Genomic DNA, 14,852 nt, shown 5'->3' on the forward strand with positions numbered 1-14,852 from the left:
GCTGATATTTTGACTGAGTGTTCGTAATATCTTGATTGATTTGAACGGTGAATATCGAATTTGGAGGCCCGTAGCATCTGATTTCGAGCCTCGAACAACAGCTTCGTTTTTGTGGATTCTCCTCGTTCATCAATTGATTAGTTGTTGCTCTTGTTGTTATTGCTGCTCTATGTTTGGCACTTGTTGTGTAGCCAATTTGGAGAACTTTTATGACCCTCTTATAGTTATAGTGGAGTTTTGGATCCTTGTGATCCTGTGGTTTTTACCTTCGATTTGAAGGGTTTTCCACATTAAAATTTGGTGTTCTTTATCTTCTTTATTTTCGGGTTTGCCTCTTCCTCAACATAACAGTGGTATCAGAGCCTTGGTTATTTATCCAAGTTGTTACGTAATGGAGGCGAATATGAGCAAGATGGTATGTTTAAATGGGAGAAATTATAATGTTTGGAGAAGCAAGATGAAAGATTTGTTGTTCGTGAAGAAGATGCATCTACCCGTTTTTTCAGCTCATAAACCCGAGAGTATATCTGATGAAGATTGGGATTTCGAGCAACAACAAGTATGTGGGTATATACGACAATGGGTTGAAGATAATGTTCACAACCATATTGTGAACGAGACACATGCGAGATCATTGTGGGAAAAGCTAGAGACTCTTTATGCTTCAAAAACTGGGAACAACAAGTTGTTCCTGCTAAAGCAATTGTTAACCTTTAAATATAAGGAAGGCAGCCCTATCCTTGATCACATAAATGACTTTTAGGGCGTCCTTGATCAGCTATCTGGAATGGGAGTTAATTTTGATGATGAGATATAAGGATTTTAGCTTCTTAATACTCTGCCTGACTCTTGGAAAACTCTTCGTGTTTCTTTGACAAATTCAGCTCCTAGAGGTAAGGTGACCATGGAATATGACAAGAGTGGTGTGTTGAACAAGGAAGTAAGGAGAAAATCTCAGGGTTCGACCTCACAAGCAGATATCTTGGTTACAGAAGACCGGGGGAGAGATATAACAAAAGGCTCAAGGAATAGAGGTAAAAGTAGAAGTAAGTCAAGGTCCAAATACTATAATATTACATGCAACCACTGTGGCAAGAAAGAATACATCAAAAGGTTATGCCGCAAGCTGAATCAAGACACTAGAGAAGGAAAGAAAGCTGAAATAACGAGAACAATGTTGCTGCTATTGTTCGAGATGACCTTCTTTTTGCTTATGATGAAAACGACATCAATTTGGTATCCTATGAGACGAGCTGGATAGTAAATTCTAGAGCTACCTCACATGTCACACCAAGAAAAGACTTTTTCTTATCTTATACTCATGTTGATTCTGGAGTGTTAAAGATGGGCAATGCCAGTGAAGTTAAGGTGTTTGGTGTTGGCATAGTTTGTTTGAAAACTAATAATGGTTCAGTTAGTTCTTCAAGATGTCAAGCATGCTCCAGACTTTTCTTTCAATTTGATCTCCGCATGAAGATTAGACGATGAAGGTTACCATACTGCCTTCTTTAATGGCCAATGGAAGCTCACTAAGGGCTCGTTATTAGTGGCTCGAAGAGTCAAGTCTGGTCATTTATATGTGACACAGGGCTCTATTCTTAATGACTCAATAAATCTGGTGGAAAGTGATACTTTATCAGAATTGTGGCACAGAAGATTGAGTCATATGAGCGAGAGGGGGATTACGTGTTTGTCTAAGAAAAGTTTGCTTTCTGGAGTGAAACAAGCAAAGCTGAAAAGGTGTATCCATTGTTCAGCTAGCAAACAGAAAAGAGTTTCCTTTCATAGCCACCCTCCCTCAAGAAAGCCCAATTTATTGGAGCTAGTACACTCTGATTTGTGTGGTCCTTTTAAACTAAAGTTAAAAGGTGGTGCACTTTACTTTGTGACCTTCATTGATGATCATTCTCGTAAGCTCTGGGTGTATCCTTTGAAATCTAAAGATCAAGCACTTGGCGTATTTAAGGAATTTCAGGTCTTAGCTGAGAGACAGACGGGGAAGAAATTAATGTCACGACCTAAAATTCACTAAGGGTCGTGATGGCGCTGGACACCACTGTCAGGCAAGCCAACACCATTTAACTAGAAATTTCTCGTTTTAGATATTTCTAAAATCACTTCTTTTATACATTTAAACAATAAATAATAAGTTCCACTGAATAAATAATGATGTCTTTACAAAACTACTGAACACTCCCGAAATCATCCCAGAACCCGGTGCCACAAGTGCATGAGCAATTACTAGGAAATCTAATAAAGTACAATAGCTGTCCGGAATATAAACTTGGACAGAAAGTAAATATAATACACTGGAAGGGACTCTGCTGGCTGCGGGTCATCTCGAGAGATGCAGTCACCTAAGTCTCTGTATCAACCATGTCGCCGCGCCAAACTAGGCCACTAAACGCACACGTGTCTGTGCAACAAAAATGCACAACAAGTGTAGCATGAGTACAAAAACAACGTGTACTCAGTAAGTATCCCGTCTAATCTCGAAGAAGTAGAGACGAGAGGTCGACTTCGACACTCACTAGCGGTCTAATAATAATATACCAATAATATAGCAAATCGAGGATTTTTATAAAAAATGATTGTAACACAATAACATGAAGCAAGTAATCAATTCTTTTATTAATAGGAAATTTCCAAATTCATTTTTTCCCATCATTTATGCATTTATCTCAAGCCAGGGAGGCAATATCATCATTTACAATTTGCAAGTCAAGCAAATACAAGCATGCGCAAATCATGCCGAGGCCGTATGACCCGATCCAACAATATTTAAACTGTGCACTGCCAGATGATCGAATGGCGCGGACCATAGATGCATCTATTCAATCTACCGAGGCGTTCGGCCCGTTCCACAATAGATAAACACATTCAAACAGTCAAATCAAGAATTCATCAAGGAGAAATTTTTCAGGAAAAGGCAAGTTTCTCTTTTAAAAGTCAAGAAATAATATCTAGCCTTTTAGAAATTCATTTACACGTTCGATATGTTTTAAGCATTTTTAAATTTGTCAACAAGGTTGCAAATATTACAAGTAAAGCATGCTTTTGGGCCCTAAACTACCCGGACTTAAGCATAATAGTAGCTACGTACGGACTCTCGTCACCTCGTGCGTACGTAGCCCCCACAAATAGGAGCATATAACCAGTTAACTCACCTATTGGGACAATTCCCTCTTACAAGGTTAGAAAGAAGACTCACCTCGCTCCGAAGTTCCATAACCGGCATTCCACGCCCTTCCGAAGGCTCAAATTGATGCACAACGCTCCAAAACTAGCCAATAATTATGTAAACCCATTAATTTATGCTCAATTACTCATAATAATCCCATTGAAACAATTTCTAACCCCGATCGAAAATTTGACAAAATCACCCTCGGTCCCACGTGCCTGGATTCAGAAATTTTTCGAAGATAAAGTTTACCCATAACCTCACGAACTCAAATATATAATTTACTCCCAATTTTGTGCCCAAATCGTGGTCAAAATCCAAGAATACCAAATTTCTAGGTTTTTCTTCAAAACTCCAATTTTCACTAATTTCCTATGATTTTCCATGTTAATATCTAGATATAATTCAAGTAATTAACTTGCAATAGGCGGGAATCAATTACTTTGACATGGATGATGAAAATAGAGCTCCAAAATCGCTCCTAGATCGGATCCCATGGAGGAAATGAGATGAAATGAGCCAAACCCATTTCTTTACACTTATACACTGCCCAGACGACTCTTCTTCGCGTTCGCGAGACACCCGTCGCGTTCGCGAAGAAGAAAATTCCCAAAAACCATTTTTCAAACTCTTCTCACACAGCCTCTAGTATAATGGCTATAACTTTTGTCCAAAACTCCAAATGACAAATGGTTTAATGTTTTGAAAACTAGACACCAATATCTACAACATTCATATTTTAGAAATCTCCCAATTCCTTATATATTTTGAGATATAAGCTTCCAAAGTCAGCCCTATGCAACACAAATTTCTTCTTCATCTTCCCGGACAGCCTGTAGTGTACCAGCCATAACTTTTCTTACACAAATCCAAATGCTAAATGGTTTACATTTTTGAAAACTAGACACAAAGTGCTACAACTTTAATTTTTGGATCATCTCCAAATTCCTTGTAGATTGTGAGATATGAGCCTCCGAAGTAAGACCCGCGCAACATAAATTCTTCCTCTTCACGAACGCGAGACTCTCTTCGCGAACGCGTAGAACAAAATCCCAGAAGCCAAATCCTTCTTCGCGAATGCGAGAGGACCCTCGCGGACGTGAAGAACAACACCAGACACCAGCATCAGCAGTCCCAACACAGCCCAAAATGCTCCGAAACAACCCCGAAACACACCCGAGGCCCCCGGGACCCCGTTCAATCACACAACTCAATCCCCTAACATAACACAGCCCTGCTCGAAGCCTCAAATCACGTCAAACAATGCTAAAACCATGAATCGCACTCCAATCCAAGCTTAATGAACTTTAGAATTTCAAACTTCTATATTCGATGCTGAAACCTATCAAATCACGTCCGATTGACCTCAAATTTTGCACACAAGTCATATTCGATATTACAGACCTACTCCAACTTCCGGAATCAAAATCCGACCCCGATATAGTAAAGTCCACTTCCGGACAAACTCCTCAAAACCTTCAAATTTCTATCTTTAGCCAAATGACTCCAAAATGTCCCACGGACCTCCGAATTCACTTCCAATCGCGCTCCCAACACCAGAATCACCATACAGAGTTATTTCCAGACTCGAAATCCCAAACAGACATCGATAACACTGATATGCACTTCAACCCAAACTTATGAAATTCTTTAAAAAATGTCAACTTCCACAATAGGTGCCGAAACGTTCTCGGGTCTCCCAAAACCCGATCCGGATGTACGCCCAAGTCCGAAATCATCATACGAACCTGTTGGAACCTTCGAATCCCAATTTCGAGGTTGTTTACTCAAAAATCCAATCTTAGTCAATTCTTCCAGCTTAAAGCTCTCGAAATGGGAATTCTCTTTCCAAATCAACTCCGAACTTCCCGTAATTCAATTCCAACCACGCGTACAAGTCATAATACCTGAAGTGAAGCTTCTCATGGCCTCAAACTGTTGAACGACATGCTAGAGATCAAAATGACCAGTCGGGTCGTTACAATTAAAATGTATTCGCATTGACAATGGTGGTGAATATTGTGGTCCCTTTGATAACTGTTGCAAGGAACAAGGAATTCGTCATCAGAAAACTCCACCCAAGACGCCTCAATTGAATGGTTTGGCAGAGAGGATGAATAGAACTCTAGTTGAATGAGTTAGATGCATGCTTTCAGAGGCTAAACTTCCAAATACATTTTGGGCAGAAGCACTTAATACTGTTGCCTATGTTATCAATTTGTCTCCTGCTGTTGCTTTGGATGGTGATGTCCTAGATAGAGTTTGGTTTGCCGAAGATATTTCTTATGATCACTTGAGAGTTTTTGGGTGTAAAGCTTGTGTGCATGTTCCTAAAGATGAGAGATCGAAACTGGATGTCATAACTAAGCAGTGCATTTTTATCGGTTATGGTCAAGATGAGTTTGGGTATCGTTTTTTTGATCCAGTTGACAATAAACTTATTAGAAGTCGTGATACAATATTCTTTGAAGACCAAACTATTGAAGATATTGACAAAGCTGAGAAGATAGATTCTCAGAGTAATGAGAGCTTAGTTGATATTGATCCAGTTTCAATTGCTAAGGCACCTATTGCACATGAAGGAACCCAAGACAATGATGGAGATAGTGATCAAGATCAAAATGATCATCATGGTATAGATGTTATGGATCCTTCAGTTGATGAAGTTGTGGTTGATCAGCAACCAGTTCCTGCTCAGGTAACTACTTCGAATGCTCCTGAAACCTCTCTTAGAAGATCTACAAGGGAGAAGCAAAAATCCATGCGCTATCCTCCTGATGAGTATGTACTTTTGACTGACATGGGAGAACCTAAGAATTATGATGAAGCCATGCAAGATACTCATAAAGATCAGTGTATTGAAGCCATGAAAGATGAGATAAAGTCACTCCATGAGAATGGCACGTATGAATTAGTAAAATTGCCGAAAGGTAAGAGAGCTTTATCTAACAAATTGATATTCAGAATAAAGTAAGATAAACATACCTCTACGCCTAGATACAAGGCGAGGTTAGTTGTTAAAGGTTTTGGCCAGAAGAAGGGAGTTGACTTTGATGAAATTTTCTCCCCTGTTGTGAAGATGTCTTCTATTCGTGTGGTTCTATGCTTAGCCGCAAGTCTAGATTTAGAGCTTGAGCAGATGGATGTCAAGACTGCTTTTCTTCATGGTGATTTAGATGAGGAGATTTATATGGAGAACCCTGAGGGTTTTGTAACTAAGGAAAAAGAGAAATTATTTGAGGTTGAGAAGATACACACTGATGAAAATCCTTCGGATATGCTGACTAAGGCGGTGCTTCCAGATAAGCATGCGTTTTACAGAAAATTGGCAGGCATGAAGCCTGTCAATAGTTCCTCTACTTGAAGACACATTTCGTCCCTTAGATGGAGGGGGAGTTTGTTGGGCACATGCCCATGTTGTCTAGCCAAAGGCCCAATGGCCTAATCGTATTCTCTTTTGGTTTCCATTTCTATTCGGAATTGGATTTGGTGTTTATTCCTATTTAGAGTTGGTTTTGGCTTTAAGAGAAAGCACCACTCATGATTTATAAATAGGACAACCTCGGAGAATTGTTCTATGCTCATTGATATAAGTCTTTGAAAGACTTAAGCACATAAGGGCGGTTTTTGAGAGAGCTATCATCAAGAGAGAGGAGAGAAGAAAAATATTTGTTTTGCTGCAGATTTTTATTCCAACCAGCCAACTTCAAATTACATTTTCCGATTCGTTAACCGTTGGATCAGGCTGATATTTTGACTTAGTGTTTGAAACATCTTGGTCTTTGATTTGAACGGTGAAGATCGAATTTAGAGGCCCGTAGCATCTGATTTTGAGCCTCGAACAACAACTTTATTTTTGTGGATTCTCCTCTTTCTTCAATTGATTAGTTGTTGTTCTTGTTGCTCCGTGTTTGACACTTGTTGTGTAGCCAATTTGGAGAACTTTTGTAACCCTCTTATTGTTATAGTGGAGCTTTTTGGATCTTTGTGATCCCGTGGTTTTTACCTTCGATTTGAAAAGTTTTCCACGTTAAAATTTGGTGTTCTTTATCTTCTTTATTTTCGGATTTGCCTCTTCCTCGACATAACAATTACCTTTGTTGAATCAACATTGACTTCCAATGGTGTCAGTTGGTGACGTAGAGCAATTTGTAATTCTTCCGGTGGTCCCCTTATTTTTGTTATCCACTGTGTTATTTTTTTGGTGCTAAAGTGTTCTTTCAAGTTGAGGCCATGAATTTCTGATAGAAAATTTGTTACTATGGCCATAGAATGTTACCGGTACGCATTTGGATGACATTATGTTCTATTTAATTTGTGTACAAAATGTAGTAAAAAATTTGATTATGATCTTCTTCTCTCTTTTTTTTTTTTTTTTTTTTTTTTTGTTGAAAAAGGCATGTGACCGTCGAATCCTTTGATGTTATGTGGTAGAGTTTCATTGGATACTAAATACGTTGATAAGTGAATACTACTATTTTTTTGGGAAATTACCAACTATGTCCATTTATAAGTAGCTCATTACAAAAATTGGCCAATTGATAATATATTACTAATATTAGCCAAATTAGCCAATTAGCTATTTGTAGCTAAAAAAATATCAAATTTTTGCTTTGTTTTGAGTGGGTGTTATTATAATAGATTGGGCACAACTTAAGGAGCTTGAGTCTCAGTTTTAGGATGACTTGGTGAAGTTTTGAGGTGGTTTGAATTGAAAATTCGAAGTAAAAGCTGAACATGAAAAAAAATGATATGTGTATCACACTGTGTATCACATATGTATCATATGTGTATCAACTATGTATCACATGTATATCCATGTATACCTGTGTGTGAGATACATGCGTGATACATGGTTGATACATGTGTCGCAGAAGACTTTTTTGAAATCGATTTAATTACGAATTTTGATACAAAACCAATCCAAATTACCTCCAATCTTCCTCAAATTTTGTATATTGACTAATATATATATTTTCAATGAATTTCAACTATACCCATTGAAAAAGTTACTTTTTTGTTTAGAGTTTTGGAAGATTGTATAGATTTTTGTATTTTATCACTTATTTGCTACCCCGTCCATGAAATTTTCTTTCCGTCTTGTATCTAATGTTGCTAATCACGCTTAAAAATATGGAAGGTGATTTTTTCATGTGATTCTTTGAGAGAAAGAACCCTATTATTTGGTTTTTCAATTTTTGTTGGCTAGTTTTGGTAAGTCTATGACTAATGGCTAGAGATTGGTAAGTTGATATTTATTTGGGACATTTGTGTAAGTTTTCCTTTTTTTTTTTTCCTTTGTAAGAGTTTAGTGAATGCGTTTGCACCCATCCTTCTGACACGATTTTTAAAAATAGATAATAGTTTTATTTATCCGTACTTTTCGTTTATTATGACGATTAGCTATTATATTCTATAGCAACATTTGACATTTAGATCTTATTTGATAGTTATAAACAAATAATTATAATTAAAAAAATATAAGTTCATTTTCAATTTATTAATGCCGTAAAAGATAATTTTAGTTTTAGAACTTTAAATGAAATACATATTTCGTTAATTAAAAATTAAAAAGAGCCAATACAACATTAATAATGTGATATGTGTCAAAAAAAATGGCAGAATACAAGAAGTCCCAAAATTCATCTTTTAATTTCTCATGTTCCAAAGTTAACAAAAGTTTTGTACATTCCAGATTCCTTGTTGGAATTTACAAATTTGTTAAAGTTATGTTTCCAATAAAATATAATTACAAGATTGCTACTCTCTCCGGTCCAAAATAAGTGATTTTTTGGATGTTTTTACACAGATTAAGAAATTCAGCTTTTAGCATTAATTAGCAATAGAATTGACCATATTAACCTTTACTATCTCACATAAACACACCTAACACATATTCCAACACTATTTACTCCAAGGACAATGTAGGAAAAAAATAATTAATTCATTCTTGAAATCTGAAAAAATCACTTATTTTGGACCACAAGAAAAAGGCTAAAAAATCACTTATTTTGGACCGGAGGAAATATTTGATTATTACTATCAAATAACAAATATACAGATATTTGAGTAAGATTATCATATATATGTGATTTTACAAAGAGTATCATAATAATGATGGAAGTTAGGCAAAATATTACATAAAATTTTGATTTTAAAGTAAATTGCCTACTATAGCGAAATATGTCATAGAAATAACTGTTATACAAAGTCTGAGTGTATAATACTCTTGTTACAAATGCATAATGTGTGTAATGATTTATAAACACGAACTTAAAATTCTAAATTTACACTTACGTTAAATCATAATTCGAACTTTTGCATTCTCATGGAAAGGTCTTTAGAATTGAGGAAGGTGCAGGCTCATATTATATTACTGCAATAATAAATGTGGGAACATAAACAGACAAAGTCAAAATCCATTGGAGCAGGCTTGGTAAACAAGCCAACAATATAAAACTTTTCTGATCCAGAGAGATCTTGAAGAAGTCAATATAAACCAAAGCCCGAGAACCTCACCTCAACACAAAGCAAAGTATCAATCTCCAAAACTTCTCAAATTCTCTCTCAAAACTCAAATAGGAAAAAGCTATGGCTGGAGTTGAATTGCTCCCCAAAGAATATGGATACGTAATTCTTGTTCTTGTCTTCTACTGTTTCCTTAACTTCTGGATGTCATTTCAAGTCGGCAAAGCTCGCAAAAAGTACACAACTTTCACTCAATTTTGTCATTGTTCTGCGTATTTCTTGATTTTTCCCGACCCCTTTTTGATTTTGTCATTTGAAGCTAAAGATTCGTTTTTTACTTTTTTGTTAAAAATTATCCCAAACCCCCTTTGTGATTTTGTGTTTGGGAGCTAAATATACTGATTAATAATGGAAATACTTAAACAGGTACAAGGTTTCTTATCCAACAATGTACGCAATTGAAGCTGAAAATAAGAATGCTAAGCTCTTTAATTGTGTTCAGGTTTGCTCTCTATTTCTGTTTTAAGAATATTCACCATATTATTTGCTTTCTATTTAGAGCAAAAAGTAAAAATTGTTATGGTAATCTTCTGTGTGTATATATATATATATATGATATGATATTGGTAATTATAGTTTGGGAAATGATATGGATATATTGCTTTGATAATTGCAGAGAGGTCATCAAAATTCATTAGAAATGATGCCAATGTTTTTCATGCTGATGATTATTGGAGGAATTAGGCACCCCTTGATTTGTGCATCACTTGGAGCTGTTTATATTGTATGTCGCTTTTTCTACTTCACTGGCTATTCCACCGGCGATCCCCAAAATCGTCTTACTATTGGGTTAGTCTCTCTTCCATGAATGATTTTCTTTTTCCAATTACCAATTATCATTTAGATTGAATTTCTCTTACAATTTGTGTATCCAAATATGTCAAAGTAAGAAAAGAACAATGCTTTGCGTATGAACCTTTTGACCTTTGACAAGTGAAGCGAATCGTTCACTTTGCTCTTGCCTAATGCGCAACAACAACAACCATCCTCCAATCCCAAACAAGTTGGGGCTAATGGCCAGAATAAGAAAAATTAATTGAATTATTATGTGCTTGTTATGATGGTGGTGATGGTTTTTCTTGGGGGGGTTTGAGTGGGAAAGTTAAAGAAATGGTGGGTAATGGCCTGGATGCTAATTACAATGGTTTTACCTTTCTGCAGGAAATATAATTTCTTGGCAATAATGGGGCTGATGATATGCTCAATATCTTGTGGAGTTAATCTCCTTATGTCCTGAATAATAGTCTCACATCGGAGCTGTTCCTAGTAATTCCCTTTATTTCCAGTAGAGGCTGTCTTTTGTGTCTTTCCCTGTTGCATTTTGATGTTGCCGTTTGGTTTAGTTCTCTCGTTTTCCTGGTTGCTGCCAGTTTCCAGCTCTTGTAATGTGATCCAGGTCTTTTAAGTTGGACCTTCTTGTGGAATTCTGTTAATAATACGAGTTAATTGGTACTTTCTGTATCAAGATATATTGTCTGTGTACTGTTTCAGTGTTTGTCATTTCAGTTGCAGTGAATTTATGATGATTTGGAAGGAAAGTTTGCTAGTAAAATTGACCTGATTGACAGTCTAATAGGACTTCATGGTTGAAATTCTTTGATCTTAACTAGGTCTGATTGCTGTCTAAGTAAATATGAAGAAGTACAAAGGGTTGAGTCATGTGACCAGTTTATTTTGCTGTCTAAGTAAATATGATGAAGTAGGAAGTGTTGAGTCATGTGACCAATTTATTTGAAAGTACAAACAGCAGAGAGATAGAGAGCACATTTTAATAGGTATTTAGGTATGTAACATGCTCCTTGATGCATGGGCTTGAACCTTTTGAGTAACCTCAGACCAAAGCTGGAATGGTTAAAGAATGAATATGGCATGCTTGGTTCAAGAAATTCAAAACTGTAGTTGGAAGACCCCCACCAACATCCAATGTCTAGCTATGGCGAAGCCGAGAATCTGGTAAGGATGTTCAAGATCTAAGATATGATGAAGTACATATTATGAATAAGTAATATTTGATCCGATGAAAGGTGTTTAGTTGATCACCCTTCGGCATACCTAGCTTCGCCTACCCATCCAGAAACCTAAGGATCATAATGAAATATACCAGATAAGTAAGCATTTTAAATACAATAATTACTCTTATTCTTGGCACCTCCTTTTTTCGTTTAAGGGGTGAGCTTTATTTCTAAGCAAACCATTATGTTTTTTTTTCTCCTGAGAAATGTACAGAACTTTCATTAATACCATAATGTTTACATCAATTGTTCTTATGAACTTCTGCTCCAATACAAAATTGTTACTCTTTCGGTTGTTGGATGCGCAAAACAACTTATTCCCCTTTGCGACGACTCGGTGACCTTTGATACGTTACACCTGGTTGCACGTAATCTTTACTTTCGCCTTTCACTCGTGCAGTTGGACTGGCTAGTGACTTTATTAAACTTTGAGACCGAGCCTGCCTCTCACCTTTCGGCCGGGTTCGAGTAGGAATAAATTGACTAAGAAGTAGGACATACAACAATGGATCAATTCATTCAACAAGATATGTTTGGATCAGACCAGGATGAATGAGGTTGGTCTGACCTTTTTGCGAAGGAATAGGTTTATGCGTTTTCTTTACTATTATGCTATTTCTTCCGTCTCGAATGTGATTCGTATTTGATGCTCTTATCGGATTGGGAGCGGCATTTGGTATTTACACGGAGCCAATTCACATGTTTGCACATATACTTTTCACACTTAAATCATAATTAATAAATACTACTACTACTACATATTTTTTAATCTCATTAAATTACTTAACCAAGGTAATTTGAATAAATTGGAACAATTCCAAACTTATCTGGGGGATTCCGACATTAAGACTACCAAAAAGAAGAAAAAAGAAAAGGGAATCGTGTTTTATTTTAAGAAAGACTCGATTTATAGTTGATGGTTGTTTATTTTCTCCTCTCTCGTCAAGACGTAACCTAATCAAAATAATTTGAAACCAGTCAAAACCCAGAGCGTTATTATTATTTTTTAATTATCAAAGCGTCCTAGGTCTTATCATTGGCATTGTTCCAGTCCCTTGGACAGACCGTCCAGAGTCCAGACCGATGCTCCTAATGTTCTAACTCAGAAAGTATAGTCGTTCTCTCTTCCTGACCCTTCGGCCAAGCCAATATCATCTCAGACACAAAATTTACCTTTTGACTGGAACACAGCAGTTCTCAGATATTACTCCCTTCGGTCCAAAATAAGTGATTTTTTGAATGTTTTCACATAAATTAAGAAATCCACCTTTTAACATTAATTAGCAATGGAATTGACCATATTAACCTTTACTATCTCACATAAACACTTGTAACACATATTCCAACACCATTTACTTCAAGAACAATGTAGGAAAAAAATAATTAATTCATTCTTGAAATCTGGAAAAATCACTTATTTTGGACCATAAGAAAAAGGCCAAAAAAATCACTTATTTTGGACCGGAGGGAGTAATTGTCAAAATAGCACGGTATAGCCAGTTTTCGAACTGGTCATTCAAAAATACTCAGCGTTTATCAAGTCAATGAAAAATAGCCACTATTTTGCTGCAACAGAGACCGGTCCAGCATAATATACTGGAGTTCGGTGCACCTGTGTATGAACTCCAGCATATTATGCTGCACCGGTATACTTTGCTGGCTCCACTATAATATACTGGAGACTGGAGTACTGGTGCTCCAAACTCCAGTATATTATGGTGGACCGGTATACTTGCTGAAACTCCAGTATATTATGCTGGAGTTCTAGTGTACTTATGCTGGAACTCCATCATATTATGCTGGAGTTCCAGCATACTTATCCTGGAACTCCAGTATAATATGCTGGAGTTAAAGTATACTTATGCTGGAACTCCAGCATAATATACTGGCGTATTTTTTCGGGTTTTGAACAGTGTTTTGGCTCAGATTTATCTTTACATGAAAAGTGGCTAAATTTCGATTACTTTTGAAACTGGGCTATTTTTGAACGACCAGTTGTAAATCTGGCTATTTTTGAATTTCACCCATATTAATTTGATTAGTATTGGGTTAAGAAGCAACAACAACAAGAAGCCCAGTGAAATACCACAATTGGAGTTTGGGAAGGATGAAGTATACACACACCTTACCCTTACCTAACAAAGGTAGAGAGGTTATTTCCGAAAGACCCTCGGCTCAAAAGCTAGTATTGGGTTAAGTAGTTGGCAAAAATATTAAAAGTTAAAACAATGATTAACGAATAAGTTTGATAGAGAAACAATTTATACTTCTAAAAAACATCACATAACAACTTAAAATTTGAATAGTTAAAGAATTTATTTTGTGGAAGGTTATGAAATTTGAATGAAATAATAAATAACACGCAAGAATTATGTCAAACATTAAAGTACTACTCAAGATTGAACGATCTTCCAAAAGTTTCCTACTTTTGATGTGTTTTATAACGTTCAGTCATTTAAAAGCAAGTAAGAATACCAATTGCAAAATTGAAATACGACTGAAATTAGAAGGAATTTTAAGAAAAATAGGCAAATTTCTCGAGTTCCAATAACCGATCTTAGACTAAAAATAAAACCAATTGACTAGTCTAAACAAATTAAAATCCCATATAAATGATTTTCTTACTTTCTACCGATCATTTGACCCCAGTTTATCTTACTTTCCATTATGATAGGTTGGTTTAACTGTCGCGTTAATTAGTAATTAGTCCCTAGTGAAAATCGATTATATAATTATAATAGGAAATCAAACTTTATCACCAAGCAAGAAATTTCAATTCCAGAAAACTATAATGTGACCCACAATGCCCATCACTGGTCAGACGACCGTTGAAGGATTCCCTAATCCAAAAATTGGATCAAGATTCCCATCATTCCCCAAACATACTTTCATAAAATAGCATTACAAAGCAGCAACTTTTGTTTTTATTCCTCAAACAACATAAACAATCACACGTTAGGTGACAATATTAATTCTTTTATATTTTGAAAATAATTATAAAGAGCCCTTTTAACGGCTATGTTGACAGACTGCCTACCCCCCCCCCCCCCCCCCCAGCCCGCCGAAGTCAAAAATTTGAAATGCCTCTTCTGCATCTATTTCAATTACCCCATAAAGTTCCCAATTTTTAA

General features: G+C 36.2%; 1 protein-coding gene across 1 annotated transcript; it reads left to right on the forward strand.

Moving 5' to 3' along the window:
- Nucleotides 9,514-11,189, forward strand: LOC109226969 (microsomal glutathione S-transferase 3). The gene is made up of 4 exons (XM_019391931.1): nt 9,514-9,885; nt 10,076-10,151; nt 10,326-10,498; nt 10,871-11,189. Exons 1-4 carry the CDS (start codon nt 9,773-9,775, stop codon nt 10,944-10,946), a joined length of 438 nt encoding a protein of 145 aa, XP_019247476.1. The 5' UTR covers nt 9,514-9,772; the 3' UTR covers nt 10,947-11,189.

Source organism: Nicotiana attenuata, chromosome 6 (genome assembly GCF_001879085.1).
Source record: "Nicotiana attenuata strain UT chromosome 6, NIATTr2, whole genome shotgun sequence".
NCBI classification, from domain to species: Eukaryota; Viridiplantae; Streptophyta; class Magnoliopsida; order Solanales; family Solanaceae; genus Nicotiana; species Nicotiana attenuata.

Coding starts and splice junctions, on each gene's coding strand:
- LOC109226969 (XM_019391931.1), top strand. CDS start 9,773: ATGGCTGGAGTTGAATTGCTCCCCAAAGAATATGGATACGTAATTCTT. Junction 10,152..10,325: donor AGCTCTTTAATTGTGTTCAG/GTTTGCTCTCTA, acceptor TGATAATTGCAG/AGAGGTCATCAAAATTCATT. Junction 10,499..10,870: donor CAAAATCGTCTTACTATTGG/GTTAGTCTCTCT, acceptor ACCTTTCTGCAG/GAAATATAATTTCTTGGCAA.